General features: G+C 58.5%; 1 protein-coding gene across 7 annotated transcripts; it reads left to right on the forward strand.

Moving 5' to 3' along the window:
- The first annotated feature begins 1,931 nt into the window (after positions 1 to 1,931).
- HID1 (HID1 domain containing) lies at positions 1,932 to 21,311 on the forward strand. Of its 7 annotated transcripts, none has more exons than XM_032617787.1 (19): positions 1,932 to 2,139; positions 7,835 to 7,984; positions 8,550 to 8,720; positions 9,343 to 9,456; positions 10,040 to 10,146; positions 10,394 to 10,510; positions 12,892 to 13,105; positions 13,307 to 13,363; positions 14,195 to 14,335; positions 14,484 to 14,574; positions 14,785 to 14,936; positions 15,041 to 15,119; positions 16,619 to 16,783; positions 17,977 to 18,204; positions 18,448 to 18,554; positions 19,041 to 19,121; positions 19,707 to 19,798; positions 19,959 to 20,117; positions 20,387 to 21,311. In XM_032617787.1, exons 1-19 carry the CDS (start codon positions 2,074 to 2,076, stop codon positions 20,448 to 20,450), a joined length of 2,355 nt encoding a protein of 784 aa, XP_032473678.1. In that variant the 5' UTR covers positions 1,932 to 2,073; the 3' UTR covers positions 20,451 to 21,311. The 7 variants fall into 7 exon arrangements, with proteins under 7 accessions (XP_032473678.1, XP_032473672.1, XP_032473675.1 ...); XM_032617781.1 differs by having other exon boundaries at positions 1,970 to 2,139; positions 19,035 to 19,121; positions 19,686 to 19,798; positions 20,387 to 21,285; XM_032617784.1 differs by having other exon boundaries at positions 1,970 to 2,139; positions 19,035 to 19,121; positions 19,695 to 19,798; positions 20,387 to 21,285.
- Positions 21,312 to 21,912: the final 601 nt, after the last annotated feature.

A 21,912-nucleotide genomic window follows, 5' to 3' on the forward strand; every position in this document is an offset into this window, starting at 1 on the left:
CGTGTCCCCTGCATCGGCAGGCAGATTCTCAACCACTGTGCCACCAGGGAAGCCCCGGACGCAGCGATTTTGAGATTCATCCACATTCTTGCTACCTGTACCAGTAGTTTGTTTCTTTTTATTGCTGAGGACTAGTCCCATTGTATGGATGAACCACAATCTGCTGATTCACTAGATGATGGACATTTGGGTTGTTTCCAGGTTTTGGTGATTATGAATGAAATTGTTATATGCATTACACAGGCTTTTTGTGTGGATATATGTTTTCATTTCTCCTCGGGAGATACCAAAAGTGGGATTATTGGGTTGTATAGTAATTGTATATTTAACTTTTATTTTTATTTTTGGCCTCGGGATCTTAGTTCCCCGACCGGGGATCGAACCCATGCCCCCTGCATTTGAAAGGTGGAGTCTTAACCCCTGGACTGCCTGGGAAGTCCCTATATTTAACTTTAGAAGAAAATATAAATGCTCCCCATCCTCACCAGTATTTGTATCCTCAGGCTTTGTTTTCGTTTTTAACCTATTCGAATAGTTATGTAATAGTTATTGTATTGTGCCTTCAATTTGCATCTCCCTAATGAATAAGATTCAGAGTTTTTAATGTCACTCTGGCCTGGACTGGGGCTGGTGATTTGTAGGGTGGACTTGATTTTTTTTTAACGCCAAATAAAGGTACTATTCATTTGTTATCTTGAAGTGATTAGAAAAGCCATGGAGCGTGTCCAAGATTTCATCCAGGGCAGGGAAAACCCACCTCTGGAGCAAGGACAGAGCTATCCTGTCCAGTCTGCTCATTCAGTGACATGGTGACATCCCTGTCTCCCTCCTCCCTACCTCCACACCTGTCCTACCCTGCCTTTGTGCCTAGACGGTGCACCCTTCATTTTTTACTCGTGGAGTTCCAGTTTAAGCTAAATGTCACCTCCTTTTGAAGCAGCTAGGATTTCTAGAAGCTTCCAGACACACCATGTAAGACGATATTATTGAAAAAATGCAGCCTCTTTTGGGGCCAGAGTTGAATTTGCTTTTTTGGCTTTGTTCCTTACCAGTTGTGTGACTTTGGACAACTTAACTGCTTTGAGCCTCAGTTTCCCCCAGTGTAAAATGGGTATAATACCTATCTCAGAGGTAGGTTTTTGTTGTGTAAGAGATGTTGTTGTCACTATTATTATTATTATTAATTTGCCTCTATCAAAGCCTCACTGGGCTGAACCATGGTTAATTCGTTCCTTGTTTCTCTCCTTAGCTAATTGCTCTTAAAGGGCAGACCCTGTTACTTAAGCCCCCTCTGCCCCCACCCCTGACACAGTGTTGGTAAATACTAGTCCCTCAACCTATTTGTTGAAATGGATGAACCTAAAAGGGTTCTCAGGGAACACAGGTGGCCAGAAAGGAGTTGTGGGACTCGGAGGGACCTCTCGCTCTCATTAGACCGCGGAGCTGCTTTCTTGGAGCAGGGGCACTGAATCAGGGCTTCTCTTCCACAGAACGCAAGGCTGAGGGCTTGTGACTGCAATAACAGCCGGGCCGTCTGGACATGTGGGTTTGACAGGTCAGAAAAAGGGGAACTAAAAGAGAGGATGCTCAGAATGCGAGTACAGGGACTGACAAGGAAGAAACGGGAGAGGGCTGGCTTTGAAAGTGTAGGCCCAGTGATGGCGTGGGGACCAATGGTGAGGATGGGGGCAGGGGACGGGAGGCTGGGAGGGTTGCGGGCCCCGGGGGCTGGGTGGAAATGGGAGAGACCGAGCGGGGATAACGCTGCCACGCAGAAGAAAGGTCGCAGAGGCAACCGGTCCGGCTGGGAAAGACCCGGGGAGTGGGGCAGCAGTGGATCGGAGGGGCAGACCCCGGGAGCCGGGAATGGGCGGTGCGGGGAGCGGCAGGTGCGGGGGGCGGAGCCCGGAGAGGAGGAGCCAGGAGGGGGCGGGGTCGACGCCGGGCGAGCGGGTGGGGTGCGCCGGTCCGCTCCTGCGAGAGCAGCTGGGCCCGCGGAGCTGGAGCTGGATACCGAGCCGGGGCCCGGGCGGGAGTCAGGGCCAGGGCCGGGCCGGAGCGGGCTCCAGCGATATGGGGTCGGCGGACTCCAAGCTGAACTTCCGAAAGGCGGTGATCCAGCTCACCACCAAGACGCAGGTGCGCCCGGGGCCCCGGCCTCCCCATCCACCTGCCGGGCTGGGGGCTGGGCAGGGCTGGGGGGGCTGCAAGAACTTGGCTTGCCGGGAGATAGGGGGACCAGATGGCCAGGAGGGTGACGCTGAGGCCAGGGCCGGAGCGAGACCCCTTGGCCTGTATCCCAGGGCTGCATCCCCTAGCCCCCACCCCCGGCCTTCTCTCCCGGGAACATCCCTTTTCCCGCAGCTGCTGCTGCCACCTTAGGCTGACGTGTGCCTACTCTCCAAGCCGGCGTCGCCAATGTCCGCCCCTCTGTCCACCCCCCTCCCAAGCCCCTCCAGCCTCGCATCTCCAGCCTCCTCCCCCGCCCCAAAACACCTCCCTGCTCTCCTCCCTGCCCCTCGGTGCCCGCGGGTGCCGGAGGCACAGACCCGGCTGACTCAATGCAAACAAAGCCGGCCGGCGCCCTCCCGGATCCGCGAAACAGCTGGTTCGCGGCAGCGGCCGCGGCCTCGCTGGGCCCAGGTCGATGCCCACGGCCAGGGAAGGCCCAGGTCTTGCTGGGAACATGCAGAGTGGCGGGCAGCGCTGCAGCCTGGCAAGGGGACCTGCTTCCAGCTCTATGGAATCCAGGTTCCCAGCTGGGGACCACTGCTCCAGGGGGCTCCCCCTTTGAGGCCCAGCGGTGGGGTTGGCTGTGTTTGCAGGTACCCTCTGTTCTCTGGGTCAGGGCTAAGAACGGTCCAGGCTGCCCTTGATACCTGAGGGCATCTTTCACCCTAGGCCATGCTTGCACTCTCCCCTGAGTCCACAAGTGGCACAGAGGCCACCTCCTTGCCCCCAGCGCAAGGACCTGGCCCCAGCAAGGCTTCTTCCCTGCCCACCCCTCTCTCCTCACTCTTGGAGCCAGGCTGCTCTGGCCACAGAGATGCCCAGCTCTCACTCCTCAGATCCCCCGCTTTCAAGGGAGTCAGGACCTGCCGCCATCTGGGACTTTCCTCCTACGCCCGCCCCCAGGGCTGTCTTTGGCTCTAGGCGATTAGAGTGGGTTCAGGGGAGCCATTTCCCCACAGCCAGCTGGTCACAGCTGCAGAGGCCAGGCCTCTGGTCCCACACTCTCTCGATCCCACAAGAGAAAGGTCAGGAGCCCGGCAAACAGCCCGGCTGGAGAGTCCAGCCCCAGCTGAGAGGCGTTTGATGGAAACCAGGCCTTGCTTCTCTCCACTTCCCCCATGGCTCCTGGTTATTTCTGGTGCTTGGATCTGAGGGTGGCAGGTGGGCCATCCTCTCAGTGCGGGTCCATAGGGAGAGGAAGGAAGGGAGGCCTCCATGTTTACCTACCTGGTGGGGGGGGAACACCTTGTTGGAGGAACGAGGTATGGGCTGTAGCCTCAGCAGCCAGGGTCCTTTGCCAGGCCAGCAGGGCCACGTCCCAAAGGATCTGTGTGGACAAGATTCCTATATGCTCCGGTCCCCTCCCCAAAATACAGAGTGCCTTCATCTTTCCCTGGCTGTGGCCCTGTGACAGGGCTGACTGAGATGGTGCTGTCTCGTTTCCCAGCTGGGGACAGTGAGTTGGCTTGGGACAGGACTGGAGCCAGAGACCAGCCTGGGTCTCCCTCTGGAGGGCCCTGGGCCCTGCAGGTGGGAGGGGGCCTGGGCTGCCTGGAGGGAGAGACCCTCAGGAATGAGGCCACCTGCCCTATGTAGTGACCCGGCTTGGGCAGCTCAAGAGACGGGACCAGATCCGAGATGGCATTTCCAGACCTTGCCACTCGGTGTCCCCAAGGAGATTCAGGCCAGTTGTGTCCACAAGGTGTCTTCCTGTCCCAGGCCTTCAGAGGCTGTGCTGTGAACACAGATTTTTGCTCTGGGCAGCAGACAAACAGACCCAGCACCTTTTCCCGTGGCCTGGGCCGGAGCTGCCACTGCTCGGCCTTCCCTGCCTTCCTGTGCTGCATCCTGTTTTCTTCCTGCCTCGGGCTAGGCCTGACCCTGGTCCTGAGGGCCAGCAGCTTTGGCTGTGTTTCCAGAGCCTTTCCTGGTGTGGGTGTGGCCCTGGCGGGGGCACATTCCTGGACCTGGGACCCTCTCCTAGATCCTGCCCATTTGGAGATTGTTTGCCATAGGTCAGATGATACCGGGTGGGTCCATGTTTACATGTGTGCACATGTACGTGTGTGTGAATGCCGTTGTGACACAGTCCTCCGGTACAGGTCACCCTTAGCAGGCTAGAGCATTGCTGGTCCTTCCCTTCTCCCCACCACCAGAGAGGTTCAAAAGATGCAGCTGGTCCCCCAGGCTGGCAGGGGCTTTGGTCTGAGCAGGTCCTGGTAAAGCTATGCTAAGAATATCTGGTTTCCCACCAGGGTAGCTCAGTGCCCCTGGCAGCATGGGCCTGCCCACCTCCAGCAAAGAAATTGGCTTGGATTTTAGAAGCTTCCTTGCGTTGGGTGGAGCCCAGCTGGGGTAACTGAGGCAGGGGCTAAGCCATGTCCCCCCTCCAACAAAAGTTCCAGTGACCCTGGCAGTACCTGTAACATCAGGTTAGCCTGGTATGATCAGGTAATGGTCACCAAACTGAAGTGTCTGAGCCACAGCTGGGACCAGGTGGGGAGGCCCAAGTTGGGGGTGGGGGAGGTGAAAGTCTTTACTCTTGAAGTTCAGGGCCAGCTCCCAGAGCTGGGACTTTCATCTGCTTCAGGTCTGGGCTGCCCTGGGGCCTCCCAAGTTCCCTCCCAAGGCTCTCTCCTCATTTTGAATTCAATCCCCAGGTGACACTTACCTGATGAACTAGGTCAGAGGTCAACTCCACTTGATGAGTGTCTGCCCCTTTAAGGGGGTAGTGGCTATGTGGGAGGTGGGGGAGGGTGGCATCCCAGAGGTGTTCCCAGATGGTGGGGGGCTCTGCACGTTTTCTGGGATGTTCCTTCCCCACTCCCGCCCCGGCCACCCACACGGGGATGTGTTTCCCCTGGATCCCAGTGAGTGTCAGAGAGCTGTCTGGACTGAGGGCGTGTGGGCCAGCAAACCCCAGCCCCAGGGACCCTCCTTTGGTCTTTGTTCCTCTCTGCCCGGCTAACTCGCTCTACCAGTTCTGGAACTGAGCACGTCCTGGTGCCAGGCCTGCCCTGAAGGCCATGGCCACATACTGCCCTGTACCTCAGAGGGGGGCATTGTTTGGGGGGTGGGCTAGGGTAAACCTGGACCCTGGGGAGGCTTGTGGCCCGGCCTGAGTTTGGGCAGCCCTACTGGTGCTCAGCTCTGCCCCGTGGCGGGGCTGAAGGGATCTCTCTCTAGGACTAATTACAGCCTTTGGCTGAACAAATATTGGCTGAGTGTCTTCCATATGCCTCAAGTGCACGGTCAGGGAAGAAGGGCTGATGGACTAGTGGGGCCTCCAGGCAAGCGCACCCAGACCTGTTGGGGACTATGAGTGACTGAGGGGGGTTCCAAGGTGGGAGGGAGCCCGCTGGTCCAAGCTCTGGGAGACTTCTTGGAAGAAGCGGCTTCAGAGAACAGAATTATTTTTTAACAAGATTCATATTTTTTTCTGATGGTAAGACATGCATATTGCATGCGGGTTTGTGGTGTGGTAGCAGGGCCCCATCATCAGCCCTTTCAGAGAAGACAAAAGTCTAGGTTGATTGGAGCAACCCAGGAAGATCTCATGCAGGAAGTGCTATTCAGAAGAGTAAGAGTGTCTTGGACGCCCCTCAAACCGATGAACATTCAAAAGGAAAAAATAGTAATACATGCGCTTACAGAAAAATATAAAGAAAAGAATAACCACCCCATGAGATAATTGCCATTGACATTCTGTCATTTTCTTCTAGGCTTTTATTCCTGTATCATTTAACACAAAATTGTGATCATCCTATAGTTAGGTTTTAAAAATAAATGTATTTATTTATTTATGGCTGCGTTGGGTCTTTGTTGCTGCGCGCAGGCTTTCTCTAGTTGCAGCTAGCGGGGGCTACTCTTCGTTGTGGTGCACGGGCTTCTCATTGCAGTGGCTTCTCTTGTTGTGGGGCATGGGCTCCAGGCATGCGAGCTTCAGTAGTTGTGGCACGTGGGCTCAGTAGTTGTGGCGCATGGGCTTCGTTGCTTCGCGGCATGTGGGATCTTCCCGGACCAGGGCTCGAACTCGTGTCCCCTGCATTGGCAGGCGGATTCTTAACCACTGCGCCACCAGGGAAGTCCCCTATAGTTGGTTTTATATCTTGCCTTTTTCATATAACGTTGTACTGTGAGCATTTTCCATTCATTCATATTCTTTGAAGACGTGATTCCGATGGCTGTGTAATATTCCACTGTATGCGGGTGCCTTAACTGTTCAAGCATTTCCCCAGTTGTTGGTTATTTAGGTTGATTCCAACTTTTCACTGTTATCAACCCTTCAGTAAACATCCTCATACCTGCACTTCTCAGGCCATTTCCTCAGGAAAGATTTCTACAAGTGGAGTCCATGATTCAAATTGGTTGTCTATATGACCGACTATATAACTTAAAAGGCATACGTGTGTTGAAGGCATGTTGCCTTGATAGGACCGGTGGGACTTTGGGATGTGTTAGAAGGGGCGGGCGTGCTGGGAAGAGGGGAGAGTCTGAGCAAAGGCAAAGAGGAAGTATGGCAGGGCTGTGTTGTTGAGATAGTAAAAACAGGTGTGTGTGTACACACATACCTGTGCACACTTGTGTATGTACATGTGTCCATGTATGTGTACGTGCACGTGTGTGGCTTGTATGTGCGTTTAGGTGTGATCTTGGCTGACTCTCTGGCCGAGGTCTGGACTCTGCAGGCAGTGGGGAGCCCTAAGATCTTTGTTGAGGGAACAATGCCTTTGGTGCTGTGTGTTTTTTTGTTTTTTTTTTTTGCGGTACGCGGGCCTCTCACTGTTGTGGCCTCTCCCGTTGCGGAGCACAGGCTCCGGACGCGCAGGCTCAGCGGCCGTGACTCACGGGCCCAGCCGCTCCGCGGCATGTGAGATCTTCCCGGACCGGGGCACGAACCCGCGTCCCCTGCATCGGCAGGCGGACTCTCAACCACTGCGCCACCAGGGAAGCCCTGGTGCTGTGTTTTGAATGCGTGTTGGGGACAGCGTGGAGGTGGGATTGAGGGGGTGAATTTGGAGGTGGGGCCCTGGCAAGAGGGGCCTGAACTGCAGCACAGGTGGTGGGTACCGAGAGGAGCAGATGTTGTCAGAGAGCCGCGGGATGACTCCTTTAGATTTGGCATCTGTTGGGTATACCAGCAGAGGGTGGAGGCTGGGGCCAAGGGGGCAGCCTGGGTGAATGGAAATGAGCATATGTCCCCTTGTCTTCTTCCTAGGGGGAGGGGCACAGCCTGGCTCTGGTCCCTGGGCGCTTGATTTGGGGGTGTGGCCTGGGGAGGCCCCCAGATGGGGAGGGCCTGCCAGAGGGGGATGGTGAGTTACTCAGGGTCACACAGTCCCTCAGGGACTGGGCTGGGCTTTGGCTACTGGATTCAGTGTCCAGCTGGCCCCTGACCATCTGTGTCAAGTGTCCCCAGCCTGCCTGTGCCACCCGGGGCTCATGGTGGCTGAAGGATGTCTCCCATGTGGGAAGGCTCCTGGCACCAGCAGGGATGGAGTAGGGGGCTTCCCTTTCGGAGGCTCCCTTGGCTAAAGGGTGGGCAAACTGTGGACCTGCTGGCAAGAGACAGTGCAGCTCTGGATACCGTATCTCCCCACAGCCTGTGGAAGCCACTGATGACGCCTTTTGGGACCAGTTCTGGGCAGACACGGCCACCTCGGTGCAGGATGTCTTTGCACTGGTGCCGGCAGCGGAGATCCGGGCAGTGCGAGAGGAGTCGCCCTCCAACCTGGCCACTCTGTGCTACAAGGTGAAGGGTGCCCGGGCCCTCACTGCCACTCCCACCTGAGCATTTCCCACCCTCCCAGGGAGGCTGGAGCTGGCCCAGCCCTGTGGTCCAAGAGGGAAGGCACCCAGGAAATCCTCCGTCCAGGTTGGAGTGGTCCCAAGTCTTCACTCACTTCTCCCCCTGGCTGGGCTCTGGGGGAAGTGATGGTGCCACTTCCTGTGAGGACTGCCTGTGAGGGCTGCCTGTGGGTGACACTTTCCATAGGTCAGCTCATGTAGCTCACCTGTGTGGTTGGTACTGTCAATGTCGCCATTTAACAGAGGAGGAAACTGAGGGCCAGATGGCTGGTCACTTAGCAAGATCTCAGCCAGTGAGTGGTGGGCTGGGTCTCGCTCCCAGGATGCTCTAAGCTGCTCCCTGGCCCGTGTCCCATCCTCCTGGGCTGGCTGACCCTGTCTGGAGAGGCGGTCCGGTAGGGTGGCCCCACTGTCTCTCCCCCTCTGAAGCCTGGGGTGCCCAGCCTGACCCCAAGTGCCAGGGCCCCACTCCCTAGCCTGCCAGCATGCCTCTCTGCCCATGCTCGCAGGCTGTTGAGAAGCTGGTGCAGGGAGCTGAGAGCGGCTGCCATTCGGAGAAGGAGAAGCAGATTGTCCTGAACTGTAGCCGGCTGCTCACGCGCGTGCTGCCCTACATCTTTGAGGACCCTGACTGGAGGGGCTTCTTCTGGTCCACAGTGCCCGGGGCCGGGCGAGGAGCGGTCTGTGGACCTGGCCGGGGCTGGGCGGGAGGTGGAGTTGTGGTGACAGGGAAGGAACCCCTTCAGGGCCGGCCACATTCCTCCAGACCTCTTCTGGGGTTTGGGAAGGGCAGATGTAGGGGCGGTGCGGGTGCTGCTGAGAAGGGGGGCCAGCTCTTCCTCCTTGAGCCCCCGCTTTCTCTCCCATGGGGATCTCTGCCTCTACAGCTGGGCAGAGATGGGGGCAGGGCAGCTGGGCCCTCCCCCCCCCCGCTGCCCCACCCCCTCCCTGGCTTTCTGTCCAAGCAACTGGCAGGGGGGTGGGGAGGTGGGCAGTGATTCCCAGCAGGGCTGAGGCTCTAGAGTTTAGGGGCCTCACCTGTCCCCTCCCAGTCAGTGGGAAGGTCTCCTCACTGGTCCCAGCCCCGCTTCCCCACTCTGTCCCGCTTCTGCCTTGGGAGGTTTGGGGTGATTAGGGGTCTACTTCCGGTTCCTTCTCCCACCTCTTCCTCCATCCCTCTGCCCGCAAGTGTCTGCCTGGGCCCAGACCCCGTCCTCCTCCCATCCCCCCTCCAAGTCCTGGGGCCACCTCTCCTTAGCCAGCTACGACTGAGGGGGCCTATAGGCGCTGTGTCCCAAGCAGGGAGAGGACGATGACGAGAATGCGCGGCCCCTGGCTGAGTCCCTGCTCCTGGCCGTCGCTGATCTGCTCTTCTGCCCAGATTTCACCGTCCAGAGCCACCGGAGGAGCACCGTGGTGAGAGCCCCCCAATCCCCGCCCCCCGGGCCGAGGAGGGCTCTGGTCCCAGGTTGGGGCCGCTTGAAATTCCCTTGGGCAGGGGCTGCTCCAGGAAGGTGGGGCTGCCTGGCACGCATGGTCCCGGGGAGGGGGCGGTGGCTGGCACGGCTGGAGGGGAGCCAGCTGGTGCCCGGCCCTGCCCGCTGCATCCAGGAGATCGGGCACAAGCACCCATTGTCTTGGCCTGGGCCGTGGGTGGAGGAGTGGGGCTTACACACAGGAGCCCTGGCCCTCTCACTGCCCGTGGACCCGTGGACCGGACCTTGACTGTTCTCCGTCCCCCACTCCCACGCACCACCAGGGGCACCTGATTCCGTTCTGCTCCCTCCCTGTCTCTCTCTCCCTGTCTCAAACTGGATTGAGCAAGTACCAGACTGAAGGAAAAGGAGCTTTCAAGAGGTCGAGAACATTCATTTCTTCCCGTGTGCATTAGCACCTGGGGCATTTTGAGGGTCTGTCTTTAGGAGAATATGAGGGTCTTTGCCCCCAAGGATAGCGGGGGGCTTGGGTTGGCCTGATTTCTCTCTGACCCTGTCCCCAGGACTCGGCGGAGGACATCCACTCTCTGGACAGCTGTGAATACATCTGGGAGGCTGGCGTGGGCTTTGCTCACTCCCCCCAGCCCAACTACAACCACGACATGAACCGGTGAGCTTGCTGAGGAAGTAGCTGGACCCCAGGCCTGGCCCCCTGCACGGTTCAGAGAGGGAACCACGCGTGGGGTCTTCCAAGGAGACCCTGCCCGCTCGTGACCCAACTTCAGCCTCACAGGGATAAAATGGAGTCATTTCTTTTCATGGACCTGAGCTGGGGCGGGGCCGGGTGGGCGCGCCCTCCTACAGGAGAACTGCGGTCCTCAGGTACTGAACCCTCTCCTCTGTCCTCCCTGCCCAAGGATGGAGCTGCTGAAACTGCTGCTGACGTGCTTTTCTGAGGCCATGTACCTGCCCCCAGCTCCAGACAGCAGCAGCGTCAATCCATGGGTGCAGTTTTTTTGTTCCACAGAGAACAGGTGAGGGGCCCCTGGCCTTTCTTTCCATTTCTCCTCCTCTTGGTTCCAGGCAGCCCAGCGCTGAGGCCGTTTGCCAGCCCTGTGAGTCTTATTTGAGGGGATGTGCTGCCCCCTCGTGGTGATGACCTATAAGAACAGTCACACCTTACGCCAGCTCTGTCCCATGTCCCATTGGGGGGCCCTGGATGACCCATGCCTGGGCCCTCCATCTAGAGCCCTGCTATCCAGTAGAAATATAATGTGAACCACACATGCAAGTTAAACATTTCTAGTAGAGACCTTTAAAAATAAAAAAGAAACAGGTGACATTAATTTTAATAATGTATTTCATTTAACCCAATATATCTGAAATATTAGCATTTAACACGTAATCACTATACAAAATTATTGAAATGTTTTGCATTCCCTTTTCATAGTGAGTTTTCAAAATCAAGTGTTTAGTTTACATTCACAGCACATCTCACTTCAGACCAGCCACATTTTAAGCTCTCCATAGCTACATGTAGCTTGTATTGGACAGTGTAATTTATTTTATTTTTATTGGCCGCACCGTGGGGCTTGCAGGATCTTAGTTCCCCAACCAGGGATTGAATCCGGGCCCTCGGCAGTGAAAACACCGAGTCCTAACCACTGGGCCGCCAGGGAATTCCCTGGGCTGTACAGTTTATTCAGTGGGTGGAGAGGGGGCGTGATAAATACCCTGAAGGGTGGGGAAGCCCTGCCCACATGGGGGCATTTATGGGCAGTGGGGGGCATAGGAGCACATGGAGGTGACCCATGGCTGGATTGAGTATTTAGAGCAGGTACACGTGCTCCAGCTGTGCAGCTCCAGCTGTGCGCTGGCTGCACAGGGGTTAGTGCCCCTCAGTGTCATGGTTCACCCTCTTCTAGACTCTTATTCCCACATGGCAGGCCTCATCCTTCAGGTTTTGCTGGCTGGCTGCCCCTTTCCCCCACCCCAGCCCCCAGCTCCCAGAAGGAGCGAGAACCCAGGTGACTCCCTCCACCAGGCACGGTCAAAAGCTGGCCAGAGTTTTCTTTCTCACCTGCATTATGGGGCAAATGGCCACTTTGCCACTTGATCAACCCCCTTGGGTCTCAGTTTCCTCATCTGTAAGATGAGGAGCTTGACCTCTGATATCTTACAAATCTCTGAACGGAGTCATTCTGTGGCCTGGGGGCTGGGGCATGGGGCACATGCTTTGCCTCCCAAGGGGAAGCCCGCCTTCCCTGTGGGCCCTCCAGCCCTTCTCTGAAGCCCCAAGGAAGGGTACCTGCCCCTCAAAAACGTCAGGGGCATGTCCTTTATACATTTGCCCAACCCTGTAGATCATACAGCGTCAAGAGTGAACCCTGGGGACTTCCCTGGTGGTCCAGTGGTTAGGACTCAGTGCTTTCACTGCTGAGGGCCCAGGTTCGATCCCTGATCGGGGAACTAAGATCCCACAAGCTGTGGTGTGGCCGAAAAAAAAAAAGAAAAGAGTGAATCCTGATGTAAGCTGTGGACTCTGGGTGAAAATGATATGTCGATGTAGGGTCTACAGTTGTAACAAGTGTACCACCCTGGTGGGGGATGTCGATAGTGGGGAAGACTGTGCACGTGTTGGGGCAGAGGTTTCACGGGGGAAATCTCTGGTGCCTTCCTCTCAATTTTGCTGTGAACCTAAAACTGCTCTAAAAAGTATTTTAAAAAATAATTAAAGGGCTTCCCTGGTGGCACAGTGGTTAAGAATCTGCCTGCCAATGCAAGGGACACAGGTTCGAGCCCTGGCCCGGGAAGATCCCACACGCCGCAGAGCAACTAGGCCCGCGAGCCACAACTTCTGAGCCTGCGCTCTAGAGCCCGCGAGCCACAACTACTGAAGCCCGCAGACCTACAGCCTGTGCTCTGCAACAAGAGAAGCCACGAGAAGCCCGCGCACTGCAGTGAAGAGCAGCCCCCGCTCACGGCAACTAGAGAAAGCCCACGCGCAGCAACGAAGACCCAACGCAGCCATAAATAAATAAATAATAAATAAAATTTAAAATTAATTTAAAAAAACAATAGGCTTCAACCCCTGGGGGTGAAAATCTAAGGGGTGTGGGCACGCTATCCTACAAAGAGCCCCTCAGGACTGGCCATCCCGCTCTTGGTAATAAATTCCTTCTGGCCTTGGCCCAGCCTGGCCTGGGTCCCAGATGCAGGCAAGGATGAGGAGGGGTCTCTCCTTCGTGGGAAGGGATGAACTCCTGGCCCGAAGATGGCGGCCTGGCACTGAAACCCTTGTGGAATGAGGGGGCTGGCCTGGCTGACCCTCCCACCTGGCCACGGCAGGGGGCGGAGGGAGGGCTGGGCTGGTGGGTGGGGTCTCTGAAGCCCCGCCCCTCCTCTCCTGCCGCAGACACGCCCTGCCCCTCTTCACCTCCCTCCTCAACACCGTGTGTGCCTATGACCCTGTGGGCTACGGGATCCCCTACAACCACCTGCTCTTCTCTGACCACCGGGAACCCCTGGTGGAGGAAGCTGCTCAAGTGCTCATTGTCAGCTTGGACCATGACTGCGCCACGCCCACCGTGGACGGTACCACCACAGGCACAGCCATGGATGATGCTGACGTAAGGACGGGAGAGGGAGGGCAGCCAGCCCTGCCTGGCTGTGGGCGGGTGGCACGCCCTCTAGCGGAGCTGGGCAAAGGATATCCAGTGGGCACCTCGTGGGGGTATCTGGGGTCAGAGGGGGTACTGCTGCACTGCCTAGGCCTGGTGTAGGGGCAGGGGGTGAAGGCACCTGCTCACCCCAGGCTCCGCCCTCCACAGCCTCCAGGGCCCGAGAACCTGTTTGTGAACTACCTGTCCCGCATCCATCGCGAGGAGGTGAGTCCAACGATGCCCTTGCTCTTGTGGGTTCTTGATTGCCCACCCTCCACAAAGGTTGTGGCCTTGCAGGGTGTGAGGGGATGCAGATGAGATGGGGGTAGGGAGAGTCCTGACCCCTATATGAAGGAACCACGGTCCCCGTGGACTCAGGCCACCACAGGTGAAGTAGTGATGGCAGGACCGCGAGGGTCTTGAGACTCAGAAAAGGGCTGATGGCCTCAACTGGGTGAGGGTAGCCGGGAAGACTTCCAGGAGGAGGCGGCTCTGATGTCAGGTTTGGTGGGGGAATGACAGTGGACGGAAAGGCCAGTCCCACCTGAGTTCCTGTGTCTTGTGACGTTGGGGGAGGTCCTTGTGCTCCCAGAGCTCTAACCTCTGCAACTATGACATGACATGGGGACAGTAACTGTGCCCTTGCCTTGTAGTGAGGATTAGTTGAGAGCACAGCCCAGCAGGCAGCAAGGTGCTCAGTGAATGACAGCTCTCTGAGGATAGAATGCTCCTCACGTGTCACAGGGCGATGGGGAGGGGTGGAAGGATGTCACCTGTCAACAAGGAGTCCAGGTGGGCACGTGAGGAGGTCACTAAGAGCAGATGGGGAACCTGTGGTCTGGCGGAGGGGCGGGGTGCTCTCTAGACCTGCCCTGGACCCAGCTTCTGAGGGGCTGCCCTCAGGACAGCTGTTGATGACACTGGCATCTGGGCCCCTCAGGCTCTAGAGGTGGGATCAGGCCCTGGGGGGCTCGGAGGCATTTGTGGGAGGCCTGGCCAGGAAGCCTGGATTGTAGGGAGCCAGACTCGACAGGCCCCTGCCCTTCCCCCACCCAGGACTTCCAGTTCATCCTCAAGGGCATAGCCCGGCTGCTCTCCAACCCCCTGCTCCAGACCTACCTGCCCAACTCCACCAAGAAGATCCAGTTCCACCAGGAGTTGCTGGTCCTCTTCTGGAAGCTCTGCGACTTCAACAAGGTGGGCCGGCCTCGGGGGCCCAGGCTGGCGGGCAGTGGTCTGCCTCAGGGATGGGGACAGCGTCTGGGGAGGCTCCCGGCAGAGGGAGAGGGTGGGGCAGAGCTGCCCCTCCCCCTGACTCTGCCCATCTGTCTCCGCCTCCCCCCAGAAATTCCTCTTCTTTGTGCTGAAGAGCAGTGATGTGCTGGATATCCTGGTGCCCATCCTCTACTTCCTCAACGATGCCCGAGCAGATCAGTGTAAGGCTGGGGTGGGCTGAGGATCCCTGGGGGGTTCCTCGCGGAGGGGCAGTCTCGGCCAGTCTGTCCTGCCTCCCAGCAGCTCAGGCCTGGTGCCCCGACCTCCCGGGAAGGGCTTCTCCCTTTACCCCCAAGATGGGTCCCTGCCCTGGGCTCCTTTCCTCCCCTCCCCACCCAGCGTGGTGACCCCTCCCATGCCACGTGCCGCAGCTCGGGTGGGCCTGATGCACATCGGCGTCTTCATCCTGCTGCTTCTGAGCGGGGAACGGAACTTCGGGGTGCGGCTGAACAAGCCCTACTCAGTGCGCGTGCCTATGGACATCCCGGTCTTCACCGGCACCCACGCCGACCTGCTCATTGTGGTGAGGGAGCTCCCGTCAGGACCTGGGGGTGTGGTGTAACGTCCCCTCGGCTGAGTCTGGAGGCGCCAGGGACCCCATGGCTGCTCCTCTGCCTCCCCGCACAGGTTTTCCACAAGATCATCACCAGCGGGCACCAGCGGCTGCAGCCCCTCTTCGATTGTCTGCTCACCATCGTCGTCAACGGTAGGGGGCCCCAGAGCCCGCCTTCCCCCATGCTCACCACCAGGGGGCGCCAGGCCACAGGTTGACCTGCCGCTGGCTCCCTGGTTCAAACCGGCTGGGTACAATGGAAACATTAGGGCAGCCAAGTATGTACTGGTCAGTTTTCTAGTAGCCATATTAAAAAGGAAGAAGGAAAGAAAGAGAGAGGTGACAATAATTTTATTATATATTGAATTTAATCTGTTGTATCCAAAATACCATCATCTCAATATGTAACCAGAATACAAAATTATTGAGATATTCTCCATTCGTTTTGGAATCCGGTCTTCCAGATCTTGTGTGTGTGTCCCATGCGTACAGCCCACATCCATTAGGGCTACGTTTCTAGCACTTAATGGCCACATGTGGCTTGCGCCTGAGGTATTGGACTGCGCAGGTTTGGACGAGGGCCCCGCCCACAAGCAAGGGCTGTAGATGGCTGCCTCCGAGCTGGGAGGGGGCTCAGGCTGACAGGGGCACGGGACCCAGCAAGGTCGGGGCCCAGGGCTGGGGCGGCATGACTTCCGCGTGGCTGCTTTTTGGAGAGGAAGGTCCTGAATGGGAGGGGCTGACTTCTCCGTGGTCCGGTTTGGACTCCAGGGTGGGTGGGATGTTGTAGGGCCTTGGCGACCTCTAGCTGCATTGTTGGACTGTGAGTTCTGGGGCCAGAATCTCACCTTCCATCACTGGCTCCACCCCACAAATCTTCACTGAGAATGCACTTGTGAACAAGGTAGCCACCAACCCTGCCCCATCCCGAGGGAGAAAGGCACAGGGCAAGGAAGCACACAGATCAATCTGTGACTTCAAGCCGTGTGCAGCCTCGCACTTCCGACTCCCCCTTCACAGGCTGTGCAGAAAATCTCTGTCTAATTATATATGGAATATCAGCTTGACATTCTATTAAACTTTTTAAAATAATATTTTTAGTTTTTGGCTGCACTGAGCAGCTTGTGAGATCTTAGTTCCCTGACCAGGGATCGAATCTGGGCCCCCTGCAGTGGAAGCTCGGAGTCCTAACCACTGGATCGCCAAGGAATTCCCAGCTTGATGTTCTAGAAAGAGTTAAAGATCCTGTGTTTGTATCCCTGCCCAATCATTTTATAACTGGAGAACTTTGGACAAGTTTATGAACCTCTCTGAGCCTCAGTTTCTTCAACTGTAAAATGGGGACGGTCTCCTCTCTGTCCACCTCCCTCTCAGATGCGGGGAGGAGTGGGGGAGATGGAGTGTGTGAGTGGCTTTGTAAACGGCGGCGGCTGTCCACAGGGCAGGGGCCGGGGTGGAGCCCTGGGGCTCTGCAGGAGGCATGGCCAGTGTGGCTTTAGCCTGTGGCGCTTGGTCTTCCTGACTTTTCGGGGGACTTCACAGGCAGGGGGCAGGCAGGATGTGGGAGCAGTAGCATCGTGTCCCACCCAGGCCCAGGATGTGCTGGGGTGGTTGGTGGGGGCCCCAGGAGTGAGCCGACCCCTCCCCTGCAGTGTCCCCCTACCTCAAGAGCCTGTCCATGGTGGCCGCCAACAAGCTGCTGCACCTGCTGGAGGCCTTCTCCACCACCTGGTTCCTCTTCTCTGCCGCCCAGAACCACCACCTGGTCTTCTTCCTCCTGGAGGTCTTCAACAACATCATCCAGTACCAGTTTGACGGTGAGGCACCGGTCCAAGCCCCTGGCCTGGCCTCGGGGGCAGGAACCAGAGTGGGCAGTGGGCGAGGACACCTCCCCATCTGAGGAGGGCACAGCCCTCCACCCCCGTGTTTGTTTGTCCAGCGTGCATTTATTGAGCACCTACTGCATACCAAACCCTGTGCCAGGTGCAGGGGATTCACTGGGGAACAAAGCAGAGTGCCCTCTGCCCCGTGAGGCTCATAGCTGGGGAGGGAGCACGGAGCGGGACTTCAAACAGATGGTCACCCAGACAAACAGGCCATCTTAAATCTGTTGAGAGGGAAGTGCAGAGTGGCATGGTCCTGCTGGGTGTCACAGATGCCGGGCTGCCTGGTGTCAGTTAGGGCCTTGCCACTTAGCTTTGTGACTGTGTGCACATAGCCTCTCTGAGCCTCAGTTTCTTCATCTGTAAGATGGTCATAATGATAATTCCCAGAGTCTCCATCTCAGAGGATATTGAGAAGATTAAGTAAAATAATCCCAGAAAAGTACTTAGCACTTGCCTGGTGAACTAAATGTCAGCAGTTATTATTTCCCAAATAAGTAATATTTGCACTGATCTATGAGGGATGAATGGGGGTGGGGAGGGGTAGAAAAACATGGGGGGAGCACAATGTATGCAAAGGCCCTGGGGTGAGATGTGTTGAAGTGGAAGCAGAGCAGGGTGGTGAGAGGCAGGGACCAGAGTGGTGGACGGGGCATTGAAGGCCCATAAAAGCGTCTTTTATATCCCCGGGAGCCAAGGGCGTTCAGCGTGGGCAACAGAGCACAGGCACACGCCATATCGTCCTTCTTCCCGGTGACCTGACTTGGGGGACAGTCAAAATATTGAACAGCTGGCTTGGTGGGACACTGACACGCTGGGCCCGCCCCACTCTGCCAGCTGTTACCCCTTAGTGCTGGGTGGTGAGAGGGTCCGGAAGGTACCAGGGAGGGGCAGGGGCGGAGCTCAGCACAGAAGCTCTTTTCCTGAAAGGTAGCATCCCGGTGTAGCCTCAGACCACAGACGCTGCTCGACGCCAGCCCTGCCTGGCTCCCTCTCTTCTGTGCCCTGTGCTGTCGCCTCCCCCTGCGGTAGACACCCTCCTGTCGTCCAAACTCCCCCTCCCACGAAGACACCCAGGTGAAGGGGGTGGCAAGGGGGCCTCCCTGAGACACGCTTCCTCCCCACAGGCAACTCCAACCTGGTCTACGCCATCATCCGAAAGCGCAGTGTCTTCCACCAGCTGGCCAACCTGCCCACGGACCCGCCCGCCATCCACAAGGCGTTGCAGCGGCGCCGCCGGGCTCCCGAGGCCTTGTCCCGCACCAGCTCACAGGAGGGTGTCTCTATGGAGGGCTCCCACCCCGCTGCCCCCGCCGAGCCGGGCACCCTCAAGGCCAGCCTGGTGGCCACCCCAGGTCCGGTGCCGGCGAGGGGCAGGGTGCGGTGCAGTGGCGGCGAGGGTGGGGGTGGAGGTACGGGGGGCCCGGGTGGGGCAGCTTGGTGGGGGGACCGGGCCTTGGGGCTGAGCGTTGGGGGGTCTGGCACAGCATCTGTGAAGTGGGGGGAAGTTGGAGACTTTCGGGGCCGGCCCCAGGCAGAGGCTTTCTAGGAGGAGCACTGTGGCAGGAGTCCTCACGGCTCCCCACCCCACCCCCCAGGCATTGAGAAGCTGACGGAGAAGTCCCAGGTGTCAGAGGATGGCACCTTGCGATCCCTGGAGCCTGCACCCCAGCAGAACTTGGCAGAGTGCAGCCCAGCCTCGGAGGTAGGTGCGGGGACTCCTGGCAGGGCTGGGTGGCGAGGCTGGGCTTTCCCTTTCTCCCTGGCCTCCAAGGTGTAGGCCGGGCCGGAGCACTGTGTAGCAGAGGGGCAGGTGCCCAGTGCCCAGGGCGTCAGGCTTGGCACTGATGACTCTCTGGGGATGGGGGTGCCTTTCACAGACCCCTCCCTTGTTTATTGGTCACGGGCTCAATCCCTTGGCCTTGAGACTCCTCACCCGTCAGCCTTATCTAGGCTGGGCTGGCCTTTACCCGGTCTGCTCAGTCAGCTCCTGGCCCTAAACCTGTCACTGGGCTGGGCAGGGTCAGGCAGGGCCTGGGGCCCAGGGCAAAGGTGCTGGGCTGGGCTATCCCCTGCTTTGGGAGTGAGCCCCCTCCCTGCAACATGGGCCAATGGGGAGACCTCATTGCCCTCCCCAGCCCCCTGCACCCTCTCCCCACATCCCTCTCTCTTATTCCTTCCCCGGGACCAGGAGCCCAGCCAGGCGTGGCGCGAGCAGCGGCGACTGTCCAGCGCATCAGCCGGTGGGCAGTGGAGCCCGACGTCGGAGTGGGTGAGGGTGGGACAGATGGTACAAGGTGCGGGGGTGGGTCCGGGGCTCCTGGCCCTGGGAACAGCTCAGGAGAGGCTTGGATGGGAATGGGTCCAAATCCAAGCACTGGCCCGGGTCAGCTTAGGGGTCAGTCCTGTCTCATGACCTTGGCTTCTCTGGCTTGGTTGCTTCCTGTGTCTACACTGTCCCAGAGTTTGTTCCCCAGCAGGGTTAAGCTTCAGTTATCCACAGCCCTTTCTTAGTAAATCACCCTTTCCAACTTCCTTCCCCAAATCACTTGCCCACTCCCTTACGTGATTCCTGAGATCACCACTAATTGCATTTGCACGGGGATAATAAATGTCCCTACCTCATCAGGCCATTGTGAGGATCAAAGGGGATACTTTCTGGCACACAGGACACGCTCAGTGAGAGGCCCCAGCTCTCCCCATGAGTAGCAGTCACTGCCCTGTACCAGGCCCCTGCTGTGATGAGCGGGGATGCCTTCTGCCTTGGGGAGTCCGTGATTTCAGGTCAGGGGTCAAGCCTATGCCACAGCCTCTGGGGGCTGTTTTGCCAGCCCAGGAACCCCAGCCCCTCCCCCAGGTCCTCTCCTGGAAGTCGAAGCTGCCGCTGCAAACCATCATGAGACTACTCCAGGTGCTGGTTCCCCAGGTGGAGAAGATCTGCATTGACAAGTGAGGCTGGGGGCGGGGCTGGGCGGGCTGGGCTGTGAGGGGCCAGCCCAGGCTGCGCGGGGGTGTGGCCGGGAGCATGGGCCTCGGGGGTCCAGGGTGAGCCCTCTGCTCCCCTTGACCTTCAGAGTGGGCACACTGGAGACCCTCCTCTCCCTGGCAGGGGCCTGACGGACGAGTCAGAGATCCTGCGGTTCCTGCAACATGGCACCCTGGTGGGGCTGCTGCCCGTGCCCCACCCCATCCTCATCCGCAAGTACCAGGCCAACTCGGGCACGGCCGTGTGGTTCCGCACCTACATGTGGGGCGTCATCTATCTGAGGTGGGCCCCTTGGGGGTGGGGCAGTTACCGGCCTGGGTGGGTCTGGCATCCACCCGAGGGTCAGCTCAGTGGGGCTGTGCCCCACTAGGGTAGTGGGGTTAATGTCAAGACAGTCAGCCAGGATGGTCTTGTCTGGTGGAGGGTGGGCACCCACTTCCCCAGGGGCAGGGGGCAGAGAACATCAGGGTGGGAGGACGACAGCCTCGCTCCTCCCCAGTCTTTCCTGCAAGGCCTCCCGGCACCTGGGTGACGGCCCACTCCCTCCGCAGGAACGTGGACCCACCTGTCTGGTACGACACAGATGTGAAGCTGTTTGAGATCCAGCGGGTGTGAAGATGGAAGCCTGCAAGGGGCAGGGACCAGGGGAAGCCGGGGACCCTGGTCCCCCGATGTTCCCCCCGACCCACCATTCTGAGCTTTAAATTACTACGGTCAGGGCTGGGGGCTTGAGTGGCTGAGTCCTGAGTGGCAGAGCCAGGAGGCCCCTTGTGGCTGGGATGGTGGGGGGCCCCCCTGCCTCCAGGCTGGATTGAGAGGAACTTTCTGTCTCCAGGACTGCAGCCCTCCACCAGGGGCCCACCTCACTCTGGCTCCCCTTCGGGACCCGTTTCTGTGCTGACCCTCAGTGCCCGCCTGGCTCCTGCGCTGCCCAGCCCTCTGCCCTAGTGGGCTGCCCAAGAGGGAGTCTTGGGTGGCCCCTTGAGGCACCTGGGCAGGGTAAGGGGAGCCTTTCCGAGCCTCCTAACCTGAAACCACCTGGTCCAGGCCCGGCTCGCTGCCAGGACCCCGGGAAGAAGGAGGGTGACCAGGCTGCTTGTGGAGGAGGCTGGGGGCTGACAGGCACCGAAAGCCAGATGAGGGGACCTCACGCATTTTAGGGATTTGGAGTGGGGTGTTGAGGGTCTCCTGCTATATTCTTCTGGGTCAGTGAATATAGCCTGGCTGGCTCTTGTACAGTAATGGGGGCGAGGGAATGGGGGCAGGGCACAGCTGACCAGTCCTCCCTGACCCTGCCCACCACCTGATGACTTGCGGGGAGGGGGACCAGGATACCAACGCCCCATCCTCCTGATTCCGGCTTCTTGGTCTCCCTCACCCCACCTGTGTCAGTACAATCTTTGCTTTGTACAATCGGCCTCTTTACACAATAAAACCCCCCTCTCCATGCCCTGCGTCTTTGTGCTTGGAGGGGAGGGGGTCAGGCCATGGCTCTTGTTCTCAGGGAAGCTGGGGACTCTGCCTCCCAGAATCAGGCCCCAGAGGGCCCTCGGTGCGCACCTGGGAACCAGCGTTTGTCACTTTCTTGGGTGGGGAAGTGGAGGGTTGGACGCCCCAGGCTGTGGCCCCCCCGAGAGAAAGAGCCCACACAGGAGAGGCAAGGGGCCTGCCTCCCAGCCTCCTGCACGGCCCCCAGGCAGCCAGTGAGACAGCGCTGGGGGTCCAGCACCCAGCTGCAAGGGGTACAAGCCTGGCCTGCAGGGTCTGGGGCTACCGTCCCTGCGCCTCACCCTGGGCCTCACCCTGGGCACAGTTCACTGTTTGCGCTGGGCTCAGGGAGATGGATGGGCTGTCAGTGCCTGCCCTCCCCACCCGATGGCTCAGAGGATCGGCAGGCCTGGGGTGAGCGGCTACAGAAAGTCACCGGGGGCTCCGTCCTGGGGAGAAGGTGTGCTGGCAAGGGGTGGGGGGATGCGAGAGCCCCGGCTCCTCTCTTCCCACCTCCTCCCATGCATCAGACAAGGGGAGGACCAGACGAAGGGTTGAGACCCCTCGTGGCCCAGAAATAGGATTGTCC

The sequence above is a fragment of the Phocoena sinus genome, chromosome 20 (assembly GCF_008692025.1).
Source record: "Phocoena sinus isolate mPhoSin1 chromosome 20, mPhoSin1.pri, whole genome shotgun sequence".
Lineage (NCBI taxonomy): Eukaryota > Metazoa > Chordata > Mammalia > Artiodactyla > Phocoenidae > Phocoena > Phocoena sinus.

Coding starts and splice junctions, on each gene's coding strand:
- HID1 (XM_032617781.1), top strand. CDS start 2,074: ATGGGGTCGGCGGACTCCAAGCTGAACTTCCGAAAGGCGGTGATCCAG. Junction 7,985..8,549: donor TGGCCACTCTGTGCTACAAG/GTGAAGGGTGCC, acceptor CCATGCTCGCAG/GCTGTTGAGAAGCTGGTGCA. Junction 18,205..18,447: donor CAGCCTGGTGGCCACCCCAG/GTCCGGTGCCGG, acceptor CCCACCCCCCAG/GCATTGAGAAGCTGACGGAG.